At 48.8% G+C, this 22,500-nt stretch overlaps 1 protein-coding gene across 1 annotated transcript in view; it reads right to left on the reverse strand.

The window, feature by feature from the left end:
* The window catches only part of bach2b (BTB and CNC homology 1, basic leucine zipper transcription factor 2b), an 87,859-nt gene that overhangs the window by 6,153 nt on the left and 59,206 nt on the right, over positions 1 to 22,500 (reverse strand). The window contains exons 2-3 of the mRNA XM_036550681.1: positions 18,094 to 18,348; positions 4,583 to 6,124 (exon numbers count right to left, since the gene is read on the reverse strand). Of these exons, the coding sequence (XP_036406574.1) occupies positions 4,583 to 6,124; positions 18,094 to 18,336 (1,785 nt within the window). The 5' untranslated portion in view covers positions 18,337 to 18,348. The remainder of the gene's footprint in view (positions 1 to 4,582; positions 6,125 to 18,093; positions 18,349 to 22,500) is intronic.

Genomic DNA, 22,500 nt, shown 5'->3' on the forward strand with positions numbered 1-22,500 from the left:
TGGTGGAGGGAGTTCTGGGGCGGAAAGCCGCACACCTGTCTGCGCTCGCTGCCGTGTATACGGGTCCTGGAGGAACCGTGGGGTACCGTGCCGTCGGGTGCAGCAGAATACGGTCAGTGGGAAATATATGGAGGGGACCCGCTGAGTGCCAGAGGGCGCATGCAAGTACACACACACACACACACACACAAACACGCAGCTGGCGTAACCAGCTTTTCAGCTTAAACGTCCTTCGGATAATCTGACCCCCACTAGTGCTACTACTACAACTACTACGCTACTACTAATTCCTCTGCTGTTAGTACCACTGACACTCTCAGTCACCGCTGCTGTTTGCCGTCATATCCTCTGCACCTGTTCCCACAGACACTGTAAGCACTAATTCTATACACCTGTGATCACCCCTGTTGCTGTAACTATTACTTATATTAATATGAATTAATTAACATTAATTAATTAATATCACAGTTGTCATCATCGCTATGCTGATAATAAACTCATAAACTCCTAGTCCTGAAACATGCCCTGAGCTTTGGGATGAACCCTCTGCAGAGGAAATATGAATCTCTTCGTAAGTGTGGCTGGATACAGCAGAAGTGGAACGGCAACAGTCAAGTGCTACACGCAATGACTTAATAATAAAATAAAATTAAAAAAAAACACTCTTTCGGCGTTGGTAACTATGTTTTCCAAAATGGAAGGCCCTCCACAGATGAATATGCAATATGCTCTGGTCAACATCCAACGGGAAACAGACAAAAACTAGGGGCTGTAGAAGGAATGTTAAAAGACAGAGGGTAGGACCATTTGCGGGGAGGAGGGCCAGCCCGCAGCCACTGCCAGGCACCCCCTCACCTGGGTGGCCGTGCGGCACGGTCCCAGACGAGCTGACTGATGACACGGCACAGGCCTGTCGGGTCACGGACTCCTCCCAGAGTTCCCAGCGGCAGGCCGTCACGGCAACGACAGACCGCAGCCACTCCTTTCAGAAGCGCTCCAACATCAATAACGGATAATGACAGGGGGCATGCCACACCCGGGGGCGAGAGGGACGGCGCTGCCTGGTTTAGTTTGGCACACTTCTGTGCTGTGGGCTGGCTGTGTAGGGGCTTTCAGTAACTCGGCTGGGGCGGCAGTGTAGTATAGTGGTAAGGAGCAGGGAACCAGGTTGCTGGTTCGATTCCCTGCTTGAACACCGTTACTGTACCCTTGGGAAATGTACTTAACCCAGAATTGCCTCAGTAAATATCCAGCTGTATAAATGTAAAATGTACAAACTATAACCTCTGTGAGTTGCTCTGCATAAGAGTGTCTGCTAAAGGACAGTAATGTAATGTAACTCTTATTCTCCCCCATTGTAAACACTCTCTCCGCTACGATGCGATCTCCAATACATTGGGCGCGGAGCTCAGAGCGAGCTGGATTAGCAGCATAAAATACGAGTAAATGCGGTTTTAACCATTCACCAATAGCGCTCTTGCCAAATAATATTCAGACCACAGACGTATCATTTCGAGAATGGAGTACAAGTCACCGAGACGGCAGTGGAGAATCGCAGCGTCTTTCTGGGGCACTCTGACTTCCTGTGTGACTAACGCGTTCACTAAGAGGTTAATTTTTCATCGTCTAGACTCCTGCAGATAAGGGCAGACACTTCCTTATCGGTTGCCTTCGCACTGAAATCAATACAAAATCAGTGGGACCATAGACTGTGAGATCACAGCAGGCCCTGCCCCCATTTACTGATTCATTATGATTGGCCAACACCCGTGCCGTGGAGTAGTGGTTACAGGCAAGGACACTGGAGCTGTAGGTTGCAGGTTCAAGTCCTTAGTGGGGCAGTCCTGCTGTGTCCTCTAGCAAGGTGCGTAGCCTCATATAGCTAAGTATCTGGCTAATTTAGATAACATCTATGCCTAATATGGCATAACATTAGTAAAAATGATAAAGAACAGCTGTAGAAACATGTTACATAAGGTATCCTATGTCAGGCTGGATTAGCTGTGCTAGACAGGAATGTTTGCTTAGCCAATGTAAGAAGTCTTGCTTCGTGTAGTACACATGATCCACACATGAAGTTACTGAGCTATAACCTTGGACAGGGAGCAGCTGAAAGACCTGGTGTGACTTTGAGTACCTTGAATGACTATTGCCTCTGCGAGATTAGCTTGCAGTTTAACAACTTCCTTCCTCTGCAGAATTCATTGTTTCCAGTTCTCAGCTGGTGCTATTTTTAAGCCCGGGCCTCTCTCTGTGAGCCGGCCCTGACGTTTGCTCTGCAAACACACACACGCCCTGTAAACACCGTTCCCAACACTGTGTTTATTTACAGTCAGCCGACTCCAAGAAAGAGGGGGGGGGACCCCCCCCTCACAGAGGGCCCCCGGAAGCATGAGGTGGCATTTCGTACTGTAGATACTGTAAGTATTTAAACCAGGAGTACTCTGGCCTGCACCCTGTAAATTATGTAAGCGCCAGGCCCCAGCTCGTGCGAGAGGTCTCATTTTAAAATGAGCGCAGGTAGCAGGAGCGATATGGATGCATTATGCACAGGACTGGTGTGTGAAGACAGCTTCATTCATAATACATCCCATCGCCCCTCTCAGTGTGTGATCATATAAAGGAAGGGGGGCGGGTGGGGGCTGGGTGACAGAGCCATGCAAAGGTCAGCCTAGATTTAGCCGGCGATACGGTTTACACACTTCATGCAAGTCTCGGGAGTCGGCTCACTTTCATTCACCCAGAAGAGACGGGAGAAAGGCCGAAAGATTAAAGGAGTCACTCGGTTGCTTTCCCGCTCTCTAGCCTCGCGCTTTGAATGAGATCTGTGCGTCTCGGAGCCGGGGACCCGGCAGTCATTCAGAGAGCGCATTAATCAGGCAGAGAGACAGACGCGGCAGAGGTAATAATTGCACATTATTGCCCGGGTTGTTTATCTTGCTGCTCTGTTTGTGCTCAACGACTGGATTCTTTCCACAGTTGGAAGCCCCGGCTCTGTCATGTTATTCAAACCGGGGGAAACAGGAACTGTTCTGGCAAAGAGGTCTCCATGGCAACACAGCAGTTTCCTTCACTCTGCTCCGTAGTCTCGGGTCTTGGCCCGAGAGGCAGCGAGCGTTACTTCACCGCTAAATAAAATGCAGCTAAACAGGGCGGGCTAATCTCGCTTTAAAAAGAACATCAGTTGCAATGTAACAACGTGCATGGTTATGTGTACATATGAAACGAAGCATATATGCATGTGCCATATGCAGATATGCATACATTTAGTTCGCGATGCACATACATACATTGCACTTCATGTGTGAACATACCATGCATTTATGCTAAGCCGGAAAGGAAATTGTGTTGCGAGAAACTACACATTCAGCTTTATTTAAGAAAAAGGAGCCCCCTTTAAAAAATTTTTTCTCTAAAGAATTCTGCACACTGCCTTTTGTCTCTTCACTGATCTCTACACAAATAGTTCATCTATAGGATATCCATCTCCAACTCACACACACACACACACACACACACACACACACACACTCACACTCACACACACAGGAACATGCACCCCGTAATGTTGCATTAACACTGGTTAACCTGAAAGTAGATACTCCTGAAGGGCTGACACAGACCTCCATATTCCCGAGAATCCACCCTTGCATATTTGAAAAATTAGATCAGAAATTCTAAATTAGATTTGCAGTCTTTGCTCAGATGGAATGATCGGGTTTGTAGTACGTGCTGTAAGGGCTGTTCGTTAGTCCTCTGGGAAGCTGTAAGTGAGAGGTGTGGCCTAATGCTGCCCTCCTGCTCCTTCTAGAGGTCGGAAGATGCGATTGCAGAAAACTCCCTGATTCCCTGAAATCGACCTAATTCACAAATTACCCTGAACACAGCGTGAAGCATGATGACCCCAAACTAACTGCTCTGGTGCAGATTCTGATTCATAAAACTAAGCTGAATCAGTAAAAAAAACAAACAAAAAAGCAATTTACAACAGCATACTGTAGATAATAATATTAGATAAGAATAATTTATATATACACATTACTAGAACTTATATACTAGAAACTATAAACTATAAATCCACAACTGAATATCCACATACTACATTACATTACATTTCATTACATTCATGTAGCAGACTCATACAGAGTGACTTTCAGCACAAGAGAACAGAAGTGTATCCAAGTTGAATGAGCAACAGTGTCAGACCAGGCTAACAACACTCCCAAACCAGTGAGCGTGAGTTTAACACCATTCAAGCCCTACCATAAACTGGCTTGTGCTAACCTGAAACTAGAGAGGCTACAAGCTAAGGGAAGCCAAATACAAACACTACCATATATCACCCAGTCTCGAGATGATGTATTTTAACTATATGTTGATCTAGTGGAATCTGAAAGATAAAAGGTCAGATGGAACAGCAGAGGCAGGTGGAACAGGTGAGGCAGGTGGAACAACAGAGGCAGGTGGAACAGGTGAGGCAGGTGGAACAGGTGAGGCAGGTGGAACAGCAGAGGTAGGTGGAACAGGTGAGGCAGGTGGAACAGGTGAAGCAGGGGGAGCAGGTGAGGCAGGTGACACTCACCTCCGGGCCTTGCTCCTGGACGTGGCAGGACTCGCTGTCCCCCTCGGAGAAGGACCCCGACTCGTCGCTGGAGTTGGTGCCGTACTGCTCGCACTTGATCTTGGGGCGCGCCTGGCCGAAGAGGCCGTCCCCGGGCCCGCCCTGCTCCTGCTGGTCGGCAGCCAGGCAGCGCGCGGCGTTGGAGCAGGGGGAGGAGGAGAACTCGAACTGGGGCAGGCTGCAGGGGGACCCCCCGCTCCCGTCCTCCGCGTAGGAGTAGGAGGAGCAGGAGGAAGAGGTGCGGGTGCGCGTCTCCGAGGGCGGCGAGCGCGGGCACACCTTGATTGGCACGGGGCAGCTGGTGTTGGGGCGCGAGCGGCACTGGATTGGGGGGGCGTCGGAGGCGGGGGCGGCCACGCCCGCGCTGGGGGAGTAGGTCTGGGAGCAGGGGAGGGACTGGCTGCCCCCCGCCCACAGGCCCTTTGGTGTGTGCTCTGAGAGGTCCTTGTCCAGGGACGCTCCCCCCGGGTACGAGTGCGCCGGCGCCCCTGAGGAGAAAATGACGGAGCTCCGGCGGTCCAGCTCTGCCTCCTGCTTGCAGACGCCGTCGCAGGACCCCGCCTTCAGCGGCAGCCTGATGGGGTACCCATCCCCCTCTCTGAGGGCCGCCGGGGGCAGCCCCAGCTCCCCGGTGAAGGGCCCGAAGTCCTTTTTGTGGTCACCCTGAGTGGTTGCTTTGTCTTGGGGACAGGAGAGCCTGCTATTGGAGGGAAGGTGGGAGGTGTTGGGCAGGCCCGCCAGCTCCACGCCGCCCCTCTTGAGGAAGGAGCCTAGGCAGCTGGGGGACTTGCCGCCCCTGGGCCCGTCCACCGCCATGGGGCTGTGCTCCCCGACGTCCGTCTCCATCTCGGACACCCCGTCCCGTTCCTGGCTGTCTTGCTCGTCGCCCGACAGGCCCAGCAAGACGGCCTCCTCCTCGCGCGGCTCGTCCTTGATGCGGGGCACCGGGTGCTGGGCGTGGCTGTGGGTGTGGCCGCCCGCCTCCTTGAATGTGCTTGGAAACCCTGAGGTACTGGTGTGCGAGGAGGTGTCGTTGCTGTGCTTGGCACACGCCCACTGGTACTTCCTGTACTTGGGGCAGCGGGGCAGGTCCGAAGCCCCGTGCCTGTCGAAGTCCGGCCGCCTGTCAGCGTCACCAGGGGCGACCGCCACCAGCCGCTCCTCGTCCGGCCGCCGGGAGGAGCCCAGGGCGTCAGGGCGGAGCCGGGCCCGCGGGGAGGTCACGCCCATCGCCTCGGGCCGCGCCCCCTCGTCCTCGGAGTTGTCGTCCTCAAGGGCGGCAGCGGCGGCAGGCGGCGGGAAGGACGCCACCTTGTGGCAGAGCAGCAGGCCGTCGTCCTCGCTGCGCAGCTGGGCCTCCAGGAAGCGGAAGCAGGAGTCCTCCAGGTTGTGCATGCGCAGGAAATCGGCACAGCGGATCACCTCCTGGATGTTTTCTCTGCTGAGTAACAGCTTAGCCGTGTAGGCAAACTGCAACAATGGAGCGAATCCCCTGGCTGTGACCTGCGGGAGAGCGGGGAAATTGCCAGCATTACCATCAGCAGTGCCATTGTCCGCGCCTCGTGGAGTGTGCTGAGACAACCCGACAGCTCTAATGACCATAAACAAACACTGCAAAGTACCAGTTAATCTTTTATCGGGTCAGCACTGAACTTTCTATACACCCATAAATAAAAACCCCGGCTCCCGCCGCAGACGGCAGGTTGCCGCTAACCCACTTTCATAACAATGACCTCCCTGACATTCCACGCCGCCCCCTCGCGGCCCGGGCTCTTTAAAATATTAACGGCTTGCGCCCCGCGTTCTGACTCGTAAGAGGCTGTGTGGATTACAGTCCCGTTTCTCTCGGCCTGCGCGGCACTCGGCCGCCCTCACAGAGTGAAGCGCCTCTGAGAGCATAATGGTCAGTAAGACTCCAGCTTATCCCTGGTTTCTGCCCTGCTAAGCGGGATGAGGGAAGGAAACCTCCCGTTCAGATGTAATGCCGGATAATTAGGTAAACTCTTGTCCCTGTAAAGGCTGGCGGGTCTCTGTGCATGCAGCCTTACCTCTGCAGACAGGGGCGAGGAATGCCGTCTACCGCAAGCACTTCCAGACACATGGAATCCATGAGCCCCCTAAGCGAAGGCCCAGAGCCCCAAAAGCAGCATGATCCCAGGTAGTGAGCGGCACTTCAGAGGCAGCTAGCGGTGTCTATAAATAACGGGGGGCCGGGAAGCCGGAATAAAAGTGATGAGAGCGCAGGAGGAGTCAGGTGAACTCACAGCGTGACACACGAGCGCGCTACAATGGTTTCACCCTGACTGGGAAGGAAAAAAAAAAAGAAAAGAAAGGAGAACGGCATTGTTCTTTTCACAAAACAATACCTTGTGGGCGGATTATCCGAAGTCTTCACGACAAGACTTACAGGAGCTTCCCGATGGTGAAGAAGGAGGGGAACAATGTGTTTTTAATGAGCGGGGAGAACGCCGTGTTTAGCTCCTGTTGGTAGGAACAACACACAGCGAATTTTCCTCGTTGTAATGATATTCCCTCTCGCCCATGTGAGCGGGAGGTGCTGGCAGACTCCGCGTCAGGCATGCCGCTAGTAAAACAGCCATTTTCCCCCCGTCAAAATCAAGCACAAAACCACAGAATTTGCTTTGTGGATTTTTCCATAGGAAAAAATAACTGGCTTGTGTGTGTGTGTGTGCGTGTGTGCGTGTGTGCGTGTGTGCGTGTGTGCGTGTGTGTGTGTGTGTGTGCGTGCGTGCGTGCATGCGTGTGTGCGTGTGTGTGTGTGTGTACACATCAAATGCAAAGAGAAGGGAAAAAGAAGCAGCGACTCACACGGACCCTTTTCAGCTGAAATCTGGAATCCTCGTTGGTTACAACGGGAGAACTTAAAATAGTTTGGCGCACCCGAGGTATGTGACGCACGCACAGAAGTATGAATTCAGAGAGACGCTTGGAGAGCGGTTAATGCAGTGTGCCGGGGGGGGGGGGGGTCACTCTCGGTCACCATCCATGGGCTGCTTTTGTTTACAGCAGCCTTATTATACTTTCTAAATTTCATCTTTCCTTAACAGCCGTTTCCTTTCGATTTCACTTTTCATATTGTGCTGTAGGCTGTAGACATCTATTTGTTTTTTTTTTACTTTCAATTTCTTAAGACAACTTTGTGCTATATTGCGAATGCTGCTCGAAAATGGTCTGTAAAGTGAATCCTGCACATTGAAAATGTATTCTGTCTGTCTTTGCCTACGGTTTAGCAGATGGTTTTAACGCTGCAGGCCCGCTTGCATGCACACCTATAATAAACAAAGAGCTGAACAAACAAACACACAAACAAAAAAAAAAACCAGGATCGCTTTACTCTGAGATTTACGGTACTCGGGAGCCCATTGATTTGGTGCAGTGCGAGTGAAGGTGACTCGCAGAAAAACACGGCACTCGCCGTCCCCCGGGAAACGCCTGCGGGCCCCCCCTGCCCCCCCCCGCTAGTCGAAGCAGAACAGAGAACGCGGTGCCAAAAAAGAGGCAGGGGTTGCCAGGTCGGCTCTGCTACCCATCCACCTGCCCCCCCCAAGGGACTGAGTGGTGCTCCAGCTAGCGCGGCTGACTGGAGCACCACTCATCGAGATGAGAGAGAGAGAGAGAGAGCAGACGACACAGCAGTGCCAGTCATTCAGTGGCACAGAGGAGGCTGCTGATGTGTTATCTCTGTGACTGCTGGTGGCGGGGGGAGGGGGGGGGTGACTGGGCACTCTGCGACTGATGAGCACAGCACCTTTGCCTCCCGCCCCCCTGCTCAGCTTTATCAGCGGGAGTCCGGCCTCCCCATGGGGAGGGGAGTGAGCCAGGACCGGGCCGCCATCCAATGGGTCTCGGCCCCCCCCCGCAGAGACAGAAAACAAACCGCGCCGAGCACACCGGGGGGACACCACGCCGCTCACCCCCCGGCCTCCAGCGCGCTCCCCGACACCGCGCCGAGCACGCCGGGGGGACACCACGCCGCTCACCCCCCGGCCTCCAGCGGGCTCCCCGACACCGCTGGGCGAGCATCCGGGGGTGGGGGCGGGCGGAGGGGGGAGCGTCTTTAAAGGTGAAAGCCATCCCCGCTTAAAATAAGTCTCCACGGCCCCCGCTCTCCCACTCCGGGCGGCGCTCATAAACACTGGAGCTGGGGGGAAAGTGCTGAGTGCACACTGGATCTATTTTCAGCTTGCATCAGCAGCTGCTGCCTTTATGTGCGCCCCGCGCCATATGTGATTACTCTGGTGTTACAACCAGCAGCCTAATGAAGGCCTGTGACGAGGGGGAGAGAGAGAGAGAGAGAGAGAGAGAGAGAGAGAGAGAGACAGAGACAGACAGACGGAGAGAGAGACAGACGGAGAGAGAGAGAGAGAGAGAGAGAGAGAGAGAGAGAGAGAGAGAGACAGACGGAGAAGGAGAGAGAGACAGAGAGACAGACGGAGAGAGACAGACAGAGAGAGAGAGAGAGAGAGAGAGAGAGAGAGACAGACAGACAGACAGAGAGAGGAAGGGAGAGAGAGAGGGAGAGAGAGACACAGAGAGAAAGACATAGAGTGAGAGTGGGAGGGAGACAGAGAGAGGGACAGAGACAGAGAGAGACAGAGAAAGGGGGAGAGAGAGCGACAGAGGGAGAGGGAGAGAGATGCAGGAGAATGAAAATCCATACTAGAGAGAAAGCAAATGGAAGGAGTGTGAAAAAAATGTTGAAAATAAACAGTGATTCCTAGTCATTAGCGGGTAGACTTTGACGCAGGGAGCGTTTGAGCCGTTAATAGCACTTACCGTGCCGAGTGAAGACAAAGGGACAAATTAATCAAAGCGGCAGATCCGGGCCGCTTTATGCTAATGGACGGCTCCTGGACTTCTGGGCCGCCGCCGTTCCACGTCTGGCCGTGCGGTTCCATTACAGAGCAGGAAATCGTATGAATAACACATTACTGATCCTTGCAATTCACACGTAGTTTTCGGGAAAGCTGCCAAAACCCTCGACAAAACAGGCCACGGAATGCTACCCCCCCAACCCCCCCTCCTGTTTCTCCCACGGAATTCTCCGCTCTTACACCCAGGCCCTTTCGCCTCTCTGTAGTAGAAAACGGCTAATTTATGCAAATACGCACCGCTGAATTCCTGCATGTCATGCATTCTAATGGGGAAACTGCATGTAATACGTGACAATAGAGTGGTTTCCCCGCGTATGAAAAACACAGCGCATCTCCACTGGAGTTAACACAGACCCTGTAATGGCAAATCTGCTGACTAACATTAACCTCTGGATTCAGACGTACTGAATGCGTCAGAACACTAATGGGAAGCATTGTATTGGAGCCGAGGGTATGTTTTAACCCTCTGTAGCCTGTCTGAATATAAAAAGGATGCATTCACACTAGCAGTCAGATGTAAATGTGTATCACGTAAAGCAGTTCTGTCAATTTCAGCCGTTTCCGTTCTGATTCAGGATTCTATGAATGGGAACATGCTGTCTCACTGGATATTGCAGGCAGCCTGCTTCATTAACTAAAGGAGTCTTCCACTGAAGGCAAAGCAGCAGATACTGTACCACACACACACACGACTTCATTTTGCTGAGCTGGGGCTGGGGGTGGGGGTATATCCCCCCCTGTAGATTGGATTTAATCAGATACAGTATTTCCTAATCCTCTCCCACTACAGCTTACTGCAACTGCAGAGGACACAACCCTGCCTGTGTCTGCCTGCATAACCCCCCCCCCCCCCCAAACCCCCACCCCACCCCCGGGGTTAGAGACTGCATGACCCCTTTAAGAACTGCCAGGGTTATATTCGGGATCCAGCACGGTCTGCTCTGAGATCTGCTGGGTTTATGTTTGAGATCCAGTGTGATCAGTTTGAGACTTACTGTGTTTTGATTGGGGATCCACTCCCCAATGTTTGAGAACTGTTTTTCTCAAACTGAAATGTTTCAGTTTGAGAACTGAGGTGTTTTCATTTGGGGTCCAGTGTGTTTCAGTTTGAGACCTTGTATGCTTCCGTTTGTGAGCCAGGTGTATCTTTCTGAAGAATCAAATTTTGAATTGTTTTGAGACCTACTGAAGGAGGCTGTGGTGGTATTCAGAGTTCAGTGTGTCTTGGTTTGAATGTGTATCTCTCAATGAAATTGTGTCTTTCGGTGTGACCTGTTTTAGGACAGGGTTCGTCTTCATTTGGTTCAGGACCTGAAAATCCCCGTTTGTCATCTGTTGCATCATGTTTCTGGTGGGTTTCGTGCAAATCCCAGCCATAATCCGCACGCGTGGGTTGCCTTTTCAGATGCACCGTTTCAGATCTTACTAATTACTCCCCCAAACACTGACTGGGATTCTGCTCGGTTCCCTCTCTGCTTTCTGAGCACCGTTTCCTTGCCTGTTGCAGGCAGATGAAGCCAGCCCTACACAGAGTACAGGCAGACAGGCAGGGGAGGGCTGGCTGCTACTACCATCTGTCTAATAAGCTGTAAATGTGTGATAGTCTGGGGCCGAGCTTGGCGTTTGTGTCAATCTGCTGCTGCTTCCTCTGTGGGCGTGGATCCCAAGATTAGTCTGCCTCCGAGGTTCCGAGGGGTTTAAACTAATCAACTCGCCCTGGAGGTCGGGGCGACGGCTATGGAAGCTTTCAGGATGGAAACCACGCGCCCTGAAGGGAAAGGTACACCTCACCGCGTTGTCTCAGAACACGCCGTTTCTCCCTCAAGCCATATCAACTCAATACTTACAGAATTTATCCTACTTAATAACACATTTTTTTTATGAGAGGATGTAAAGGAAAGGTGTTTTTTTCCTTCTTTTACTGTAACAGAGTTGCAAAGTGCAAGGCAAGTCCTCTCTGTGGCTGGGGAAGCATTCAGTGAACAGGAGGTGGTTTGAGGTCTCTGCACCACCCGATGCTGAATCATTGCTGTGGCCTCTTCTGTTTGTGTTGAGCAGGCCAGAGCTCAGCGGTTGCTACTGACGGCCCTCCGTTCTGCACCCCCCCCCCCCCCCCAACCCCCCCAAAACAGCAGCGCTGCGTCTGGATTCAATCACAACAGGGGCTGAAGGGCTGTTTTCAGGGCGTAAGAATCCCTCTGATGCTGAACGATTTAGCCGAGGAACGAAAGGATGGACAAGCAAAGGAATGTAGCAGGGGTTAAATCTGTGACACCGCGTCCCTCTCTCTGACGCCACGTCCCTCTCTCTAACACTGCATCCCTCTATGCCACCAGTGTTAAGGGTCTCCATTCAATCCACAGAAGGCGATGTGGACTGCCCTTTTCACAGCTACACAATTTACAAGCGGTCCTACCCGCTAAATATGACAACAGCGTGTTTCTTCAGATTCATGGCTTTGCGTAATCGCTCTTAGTATTTTGATTGTTGACTTAATACTGAATGTGACTGCATGAACCTGCACTTTTAGTGTTCTGTCTTTTATTTAAGTGAATGTTTCCCTACTGTAAGCATCTCTGGCTCTTTCCGGCAGCAGAGGCTTCTTTCAGTGAACAGCCCACATATTCTTTGCAGACAGGGGTAGGCTTATGGTGCAGTGGCATTAAGCAGGGCGTGTAACCCCCTGGTTGCTGGTCTAATGACTGAGCAGGGCACTGTTGTGGTACCCTAGAGTAAGGTAATTAACCTGAATAGCTCCTGCAAATATCCAGCTGCATAAACAGACGATTTATAAACTATGTGAGTCTCTCTAGATGAGGGTGACTCCCGATAGTAACAGACTGCTGGTGGACCTGTACCGCAGTAGACCTAAGTCATACATCAACATGCAAATTCTTGGCTAAGTCTTCCTCACACATCCATGCTACTTGCATTAGCCTGTGCGTTATAGTTATCGAAGAACAGGTGCATGTACTGAACACCAAGACGCAAATGCAACTGGTCAGAGTCGGGGACTAAAGCACAAGTAGGTCACAGGTCTCTGCCTCTGAGTCAGAGTGAAAGTGCGCACACACGCGGTTTCGTCACAGCAGGGAGAGTGACTGTTAACATATCGATACCGATTCTGTCATCGCCAAAGCGACAACTTCTGTTCCCCAAAACAGAAGTCTCCGTTTTAGCCAGCGTTTGGTTTATATTGCAATGGACATGTCTTTGATTTTCAACGCGCAGTTCTTCATCATATTTAAAAAAAAAAAAACAATATGTGTAGCAAGACTAGTATTTCTAACATGGGTGTATCATTTGGTACGAAGTATAAAGGAATTGCTTATGTTCAGGTACGTAAAAGTAGTTGCTTTGCGTTTTATTTCTCTCGACAGGTTGTTTTCTGACACATATGCAGGAGGGGACCGTCTATCTTTGTTTTTAAACTGATCTAACAAGATCTGATGGCTAACAAAGCCTTGGCTTGATTACAAGGCTGTCCTTCCAGCTGCTGTGGCAGAAAATAGATGATGTCACTAACCCGATTCAGCCCCTGGGACTCGAGAGCATCAAGGTCATCAGGGCGGGGGGGAGGGGGGGTCGCCTTTGTTTCACATCTCAGCTACGCTGCGTTTTCACTCTCCGACGAAGGCGATCAAGTGGTCTGGGCTGCGTTTTGTGGGGTGTAAACAGACCACGGTGGTCCCCCGTACAGTGGCGGTCTGATAACGGCGGGTTTTCGCCAGACGCTCTTGAGCTAACGAGGTGCAGCGAGCAAGAAGCCCTCTCCGCCGACGCTCAGACGAGCCGCGGCCCAGACCCCCCCCCCCCCCGCTTCATTACCACCTCCCCCGTCCCGCGGGATCCGCAAAACAGCCGCGGCCCAGACCCCCCGCGCCTCGTTACCACCTCCCCCGTCCCGCGGGATCCGCGAAACAGCCGCGGAGGCAGGGAAAGTGAGCCGTGAGCGGGCTGCGCATACCGCTGACTAAAAGGAAGAAAGTGACAGCGTACCTAACGACCTGAGCAATGACATCATTAAATTATATCCATCCCTGCTGCAAGATGACACCCCTGCGAGTGCAGGAATAACTCACACCTTGCGCCAGGCGCAGAAAATATCCCCACCGAACCGTCCTGCAGCCAGGAGCACGTTCCTCCGGCTGACATTTTAACGGTTGCAGTTTACAATGAAAGGCTGGCAAACAAAATCTACCCAGCCCAGCCGGTTAGTACACAAGGAGGCAGAACTTTTTGATCATAAAATCAGGAAATAACTGTCTCTCAACAGCTTGGGACCAACTGTCAGGTAGTTGATTCATGACTGGTGTTTTTTTTTTTTTTTTATCTGTTTAGTCATTTGTGAGCAATGAGGGGGAGGGGACAGAGACTTCAAGAAAAAAAAATGTTAATTTGATGATGATATTATAGGAAGTTCCAAAATGGTCACTATCCAAACTCAGACTCTTACACAATTTTCATGCATGCTGCATGAAAATATTTGAAACTGACAGAAAACACATTTTATAAATGTCATATGTACACATGCCGAAACCTCACTCTTTCACACATATTAAGCATTTGCACATACTGCATATGCATAGTTTGCTCTAACATGAAACGCTAGCACATGCACACATTGACTTAAGACTTAACACATGTGCATGGTTTAGGTTGTGCACAAACACAACTGCAGAAGTATATAAAAATAGGAGCTGGGTTTTTCCAAAGTGAAAGAAAACAACCACCAAAATGTCTGCCCTGCTAAACTCAGTCATGAAGAAGAGAGCAAGAAAATTAAACACAGCAAATGTAAATAACCAACTGAAGGTATGCCACCCCACTGAATACCTTACATTGTAAGAACATAAATTAATAAAGCTATTACCTCTGCTAGCTACAGGCAGAACAGGCAAACTACTACACAACCGTGTATGAAGACTGCTGTGTTTCCAGAAAATAGGACATAACAGTGCATGTGCAATAATAATAATAATAATAAAAATAATAGTTATTGTTAATTTTGTTAATATGAGCATTTGTTTATTATTATTATTATTATTATTATTATTAATAATAATAATAATATTAATAATAATAATAATAATAATGATAATTGATAAAAAACACTGTAGAATCAGACATCTTCCCCTGGACTTGGTTTAAGTTTTCCAGAGCATTCCTGAATACAATGAACCCCATCTTTATGTATCTATAAAGAGCTCTACAGCAACCCATCTCTCACTAAATGCACTTTCAGTGCAGTGCAGTATATCCATGCACATCCATTCTCTCTGAGATAATGTTTCAGCGATAAGGTTTAAAAAAGACATTTAGAGCCCAGACATGCCTATTATGTCCATGTTCAGCTTATCCACACATTGGACTGATACGGATTTCAGATTGCAGAAGGCAGTTATTACACTGCCTGGGGTTCAGTGGCTCAGATACAGCCAGAGCCATTTCACATTTTGCATCTCTGAAAAGTAGGAAACACAGGTGCTGAAATCAACTTAACACAGGTAATTTATTTTAGAGAAATACAGTCACATTTTTGAGGACAGTGTAACAAAATGAGTTAATGGAATCCTATGAAAAGGATCCTTAATGTACAGTGAGTTGATCTATGACAGAGTGCTGTCACTACGGTTGAGTATGCGCTCTGACTGCCATACCAAAGAGCGGTCAAAGCTGCAGTTTGGCACCCCATAGACCCGGGTGTGAGGCTGGGTGGAGAGACTGCTCTCGCCCTTCGCTACATGATCGACATCTAATACTATTTGGTAAGTATAATTTTGCTTATATTTCTTATCTACTTGTGTACACTGTGCCAGCTGATCCACTTTAATGAACTGGTTTGAAATGCCGAGGGAGCTGAGAGAACAGATTATAGCACTGTTTTCTTTTGAAGCTTAATTAAACATTTTATACTTCATAAAGTCTCCCTTCCATTGATGCTGTTTACTGTCCTCATATGTACAGCGGTCAGGGAATTTAACCAGCACTTGTATAATAAGCACACTTCCTCAAATGTTTGGTTTTGGTATCTTTGGTAACAGACCTGGCAGATGTAGTTGGGTGAAGACACATCTGTTTTGTCATTCTCTTGGTTTCCAAAGTCTTTTTCCCCCTTGCAGACACAAATGAAATGTCTGTGCGAGGCTACAATCACAATCATTCAACAACTGTAGGCGTGTGTGTGAGATTTCAACAGTGACTGTAGGTAAATATCATGTGAGAGAGTATAACAGCAAGTTTTCATAAGGCATACGTGTATATGCGAGAGTCTCTGTGTGCAAGGCTTCAGGAAATAATGTTGATATAAACATATATTGGGTCTGGCAGTCAATCAACAAAAATAGTTCATTAACTTTTTTCCTAGTTTATTCATCAGTAGATTAATCTCTTCACTTTCTTAAAATAGTTCACTGCATGCAATCCTGCATATTTGACATTCAACATGATTTAATTGGAGGTATAATAAGACAGCAATCTGTAAGACTGTTTCTAACACAGTATCTTCAACACTAGGCTAGGCAATTAAGTGTTTCTGCATGAGATGAATGAAGTTGGATCCTTTCCAGAGATGTGATTATTTGTTCTCTAATTTTTGTGAAGCCAAATTTGTACTATTTTAACCACCTTTTTATCACACAGTACAGATGTATTTGTCACTGGGATTTGGTCTTAAATGAAAAGGGTGACACATCATCTTGGCTATGGAAATTCACATCAGGGAAGCAGCTGAGCCGAGTGTAGTCCTCGCTAACTTTTACAGGAAAAAAACATGCATGAAATGTAGTTTCTGAATAAAACAGACAAAGCTTTTTGCATTCATGATGTTTACGCATAATTAAACAGAATGAAACAGGTTTCACTGTGCATTCGGGTAACCGTTCCCTGGAATAAATCGCAGAATGTCAAAAAGACAAGGACGGCGTGCGCCAATGGAATGGATGTAAGAAAACAAGGTTTTATTCCTGGGAAGCAGAAAGGCACCAGCCACCGCTGGGACCGCATCACTCACAGTGATACTCCGCTCTCGTTTCGCGCCTTCCTTAAGGACGGCTCGAGCATCAGCGCTCCGACAGGGAAATTGGATTCCCCTCGTTCATGCAGGAGTACAAAGGAGCAGCAGAGACGCGTGATGGCGGTAGTTTGAGAGAGAGAGAGAGAGAGAGAGAGAGAGAGAGAGAGAGAAAGAGGGAGAGAGAGAGAGAGACAGAGGGAGAGAGAGAGAGAGAAAGAGGGAGAGAGAGAGAGAGAGAGAGAGAGAAAGAGGGAGGAGGGAGAGAGAGGGAGAGAGAGGGAGAGAGAGAGAGAGAGAGGGAGAGAGAGAGAGAGAGAAAGAGGGAGAGAGAGAGAGAGGGAGAGAGAGAGAGAGAGAGAGAGAGAGAGAGAGAGAGAGAGAGAGAAAGAGGGAGAGAGAGGGGTGCGCTGTCAGGTGGGTAACGACTGCGATGCCATCATTCGCGCTGCCAAGTGCTACTTAGGTGTGTTGCGGGAGAGGCGCTAATTGGTGCCTGTAACCCTGCCAGATTTCACCGGTACCTCCGTTGGTAGGTGTCACAGCTTGTGTCTTCCCTTCCAGCTACCAGACTTCTTATCACACATTAAACACATCTGCACTCCCTTCCTGAGGAGAGACGGTCATTAACCATCCGTGAATAATGATACGTGAATATAGGGAGGACTCACATTCGGGGAGTGTATTGTCTGCTGTGTAACCGGGCAAGTGTATACACATTTTCCCTTCTTTACCGGTGTCCAACATGGACTCACCTCTCACCTCTCTCTCTCTCGTAAACTCAACCTACTTCAATCACAGAATGACTTTTTAAAATACATATTCTTTTTCATGTTTCATTTTCTGCTGCCCAGGACAACAGACCGAAGTCAAACGTTAAAGAATCGCCTCTTATATTAGACACACCTCTTGTCTTTACATTGAGCCTGCCATAAGCAAACTCAATCTTTGATATCTGTAAAAATATATTCTTTGTTAAATTTTCTGCTGGCTAAGGACAACAGATCCAAGTCAAACTTTAAAGCCCAAAAGCCTTCACTCTGGGCTCCAAAAGAGGAGTCATGCAACAGACGGACTGACATGAAAGAAAGCAGGGCTGGCCTTAGCTCCCTTAGTTATGCGGCACCTGTCTGCATGCATGACATAACCAACTATAACCTAAGATGACCTGAGGTGGTCAGTGTAGCTGTTCTTTGAAAAGAAACTACATACTGGGGAGTACAAGGTCTAGTACAGTCTAACGTCTTTACTGTACCCAAAATGGTCAGTTTTCATTGTGGAAAATAGCAACAGATTGCCAGAAAATACATTCAGTGTGAAGCTGTTGTAGGATGACAAAAAACCCAAACATATATCCTCAGATCCAAGATCTTGGGGATGTGTTGAAAACCGCTATTGCACACAGCAGATGTACATGTTGCCCCTACTTAAGCTTCATTGAGGGTACTGGGTGCTAGGTTTCTTGGGTTTTTATTTTCGGCCCGGTGTCCCCCCACCCCCCCACCCCCCCTCCTTCCCCTCCTTCCCCTCCTTCCCCTCCTTTAACAGCAGAGGGCCTGACGTACCTCCTCGGGTAAGCTGACGACCAGCTCATTCTCGCTGGGTCCCACGAGCACCTGCAAGAAGTACTCGCTGCAGGCGGCCAGCACGGCCCTGTGGCCGCGGAACTCCTTCCCCTCCACCAGCACGGTCACGTCACACAGGATGTCCTGCTTCCTCTGGTCATTCAGACACAGCAGGATATTGGTACAATGAACCGTCGACTCATACACGTACATGGGGGCTTCAGGCTTCTCATCGGCGGACATTCCGCTAACGCCCTGAAAAACAGAAACAAAAAAACACAGAGGGCGGGTTAGCGGTGGCAGTGGTGGTGGTGGTGGGGGGGTGTTTGGGGTGGGGGGGTTAGCTCACAGCGGGCGGACGCATGCCGCAGGGGTGACATCACTGCTTCGTACTCGTATGACCCCAGGTCCAATTCAGCCCCTGATACTGCAGCGCCATGATTCAACACCCCTGAAAGTGACCCCTTCTCTCTCTCTCTCTCTCTGTCTTTTTTTCTCTATTCTTTTTTTTTGCTTCCTATCAAATGCAGAGTATAAAAACACACACAAGAATGTATGCGTGCATGCATGCGTGCGTTCACACCCACGTACACATTAGACACACATAATATGGGGCTGCTCAGTCATTCAGACGAGTCGGTGTGGAGAATGGCGGGGATTGTGAGGACTGAAGACAGCAGACCTCATTTACTGACTGGCTGCTTTGGAAGAGCTTTCAAATAAGGATCGAGTACCAATTAATGTGGGGAATACTGTTAGAGTGAATTATTTATATCAAAAATCGTAACGGTGAATTTAAAGAATGGAGTCACTGATTTCAAGAACAGCCATTGTGACTTTGTGAAAAGTACATTAACGTGAAACAGATGAATTAGTTGAAATTCTTGACATCGCAAATTGCCCTGATTCACAGCTAAAGATTTTGCTTCAGATACCAAGTATTAAATTGACATAAAAGTGCAGCTAGTTTTTCCCAGAGTATTAAACGGTAAGATAGAGAAGGTGTATGCTATAGAGGTTCCAGTCAGCAGGCACTGTGTATTGACTCATTCGGCTGGCAGTCTGCACCTAAAAGGCCAAGTACTCACTCTCTCTCTGTCAGCTTAGTTACAACATATGCCCTGTCTAGCCATGAATAGCATTACCTGGCCAAGGTATGTCATACATACACAAATATGTACAGTGTCCCCCATGGTTATTCATACCCTGCACTAAATAGAAACAAAAACATCCTATAACAGGAAAATGCACATTTTGAGTAGTTTTTCTCTGCTTAAAAATGTAAAGTTAGTTACACAGTCCTCTTAACATCACTGCACTGAACAAATTCAGACTCATCACAAATAATGTTTTTTTTTTCTTTTAAGAAAACACACCCCTGTGCTTGGTATTTTGTAAATCATCTGCTCGGGATTACATTTCCAAGATTCTGCTGCTTCACGGTGGGATTCTGGACCATTCGAGAACAATTCAGTCAGTGTGTGCAGTGCTATTAAGATTAGAATATAACATTTTTGAAAATGCCATGTCAAGAAAAATAATCCAATATGTATACATTATTTATTTTATAGCATGTTGTTCCTATTTAGTCAGGGGTATGAATATATGTAGAGGGCACTTTATGCAAGACTGTGTCTTCAATATCAGTTTATTTTTACTAGCAAAATTCCTCCAAATGCACCTTTGACCCCAGCCCACCTCACAAAAAAAAAAAAAAAATTGTTCCATTGGTCCACAGTGCTTCTCTTAGCCTCCCCGGGGTTGCTTTCACCCACATCTTTTTTCATCACTGAGGGTGTTAAACCACTGATGATACTGGTGCATCACTCTGCACACATTGTGAAGACAGCCGTGTTGATTTTAACTTTTAAACTTTTCACCGAGCCAGTTTTAAAAATGGCATCAAAACCGCAGTACCGTGTCTGGCCACATCTCGGCAAAATTCCTGCCCTGGTTTCACCACACACTTACTCATTTACATCAGCAGAGCTCACTGCTCTTCCTGAATGAGCAATGGCAGCCTACACACTTCCTACACGATGTGTGCCTGAACCAGGACCAAGAAAATGCCACACCTTTCCATCTGAATGTGCCTGGGATTTCCATGCTGGTATAACTGGCGGTGAGAAACACAGAACAATCCCCCTTCTTGTGGTGAGCATATCAAATGACTGTCATTATAATTGCTGTTGTAGTTAAAGCAGATGTAAAAATGCTATGGATGCATCCATGCATTTTAAATGAGAACACATCAGAGAACAACCATCAGGGGAAAAATTAATAGGTTCAGTTCATATACAGCACACACGTGCTTTCAGAGGAACTCCTGTGATGTTCCATGCTGCAGCAGAAAGCGGACCACACCTGACCGCTCGTCTCTCTGCTCAGAGCAATGCTTCCAGGAGAGAGGGAGATGGAGATGAGGGCCATTACTGCTTCAGTGTGAAAACGGAAACTCCGCTCTGTGGGATGGGAATGGTTTGGTTGCTCTGCAGTGGGGGACTCTGACGCCTCTCAGGGCCTACCGCAAGCCAAAGCCCTCTGCCTGAACCGAGGGTGAGGCTCAGACAGCAAAGATTTGTGGCCGTCATCAAAAAATGGCAGGGGGCTTTAATTGCAGCAACAAAAAGCCGTGGCTTCGTTCCGCCTGAGGCTTCTCACACATGTGCCTTTTTCGCTGACTAATGGCCTTCACACAGGCAGAGCCTTCCGGATCCAAGATCCGTCTCAGAGGACTGACTTAACTCCAGCTCAGAGGACTGACATAGCTACAGCGCAGAGGACTGACTTAACCTCAACTCAGGGGACTAAGTTAGCCTCAGCTCACAGGACTAACTTAACTTCAGTTCAGAGGATTATGTTAACTATAGCTCAGGTGACTAACTTAACCTCAGATCAGAGGAGTGACTTAACTTCGGGATCAGAGGACTGATTTAACTTCAGCTCAGAGGACTAACTTATCCTCAGATCAGAGGACTGACTTAACTTCAGCTCAGAGGACTAACTTAACTTCAGCTCAGGGGACTAACTTAGATACAGCTCAGAGGTTAAAACTTCAGCTCATTTAAGACACAAGAAGAAATCATTTTCACAAGAGCGGTTTGAAAAAAACCTGAATGAACTTACTGCAACACAAATGCACTTACAGTACATCAGAAATGTTAGTTTCCCCAATCCTTTCTTCTGTGTTCTTGTAGAAGATGTTTGCTGGAGGCAACTTTGTAACCACTTGCCTCACTCTTTTTACAGAATTTGCCTGAGATGTTAGGCCCATTATTATGGTTTCTTTTTCCAAACATTTTCAGGTTGGTTGAGATGGAGAATAATCCATGGTCCAAGAATAATGTTTCCCTGTGTGTTTGCAGGATTCACAACGATCAAAACGCATCGTTTCTGCCTTCTGAATTTACTCATTATCCTCGCTTGGGTTTCGGGTGTCTGCGTTTCTGTAGTGAGGCAGAGAAGGCACAACATGATACCGAAGTGGAGCACCGTTCCTGTTGTACTCTGATTAGAACTGCTGAGGGGTGCAAGGCAGTTTTGTTTCGGGGGACATTTTCAGCTCTCGCTAACCAGTGCCAGCACAGCTAACTGGCTTTTTGAACACGGCTCCGGCTCAGATCAAAAGCGGCGCACAGTTGACACCCTTTCCGACACCCGCCGCCGCCGCTCCGCATCTCTGGCTCCGGGGCTTCCCGTCGCTTTCTCTCTCTCTTTCTCTCTGTCTCTCAGCTGATCTGAGGGCCGCTGATTAGGGCGAGTGCGTTCGAGCGTGCTGCTCTGTCCCACGGGTGTGGCTCCTCTTGGAACCCCTCGCTCCGCCTCACCTGCCACCCCCAAAAACCCTTGCTCGCTGTTACACCGAAAGACACCACGTTTGGGACTCCGCTGTAATTATGGCGTGTCGCGGCCTTGATGTCTGAGCGTAATTGTGGCAGGACACTTATGCACTGCACGCTTTGAACACGGAGCCGAGCCAGACGGTAACGACCTCCTATCAACCGTTTCATCTGATCCCTCGTTCAGCGCTCCGTCACCGTCAACCGACAGCAGCCTCCCGACAGCAGCCCCACTGCCCTGTCCCGCAGCCTGGGTCTCCCCACCATCCCGATGGAGAACTCCATAGTATGCAACATTACCACAGACCTGAGGGGACGAGCGTTCACTGAGCAATGCATGCCACATAACCATGTTCCACACATTACATTACAGGCATTTAGAAGATGCTCTTATCCAGAGTGACTTACATCAGTTAATTTTTTTTTGTATAATATCCATTTATACAGCTGGATATTTACTGAGGCAATTGTGGGTTAAGTACCTTGCCCAAGGGTACAGCAGCAGTGCTCCAATGGAGAATCGAACTGGCCTTTCGTTTACGAGTCCTGCTCCTTAACAACTACACTA

Source organism: Megalops cyprinoides, chromosome 17 (genome assembly GCF_013368585.1).
Source record: "Megalops cyprinoides isolate fMegCyp1 chromosome 17, fMegCyp1.pri, whole genome shotgun sequence".
Lineage (NCBI taxonomy): Eukaryota > Metazoa > Chordata > Actinopteri > Elopiformes > Megalopidae > Megalops > Megalops cyprinoides.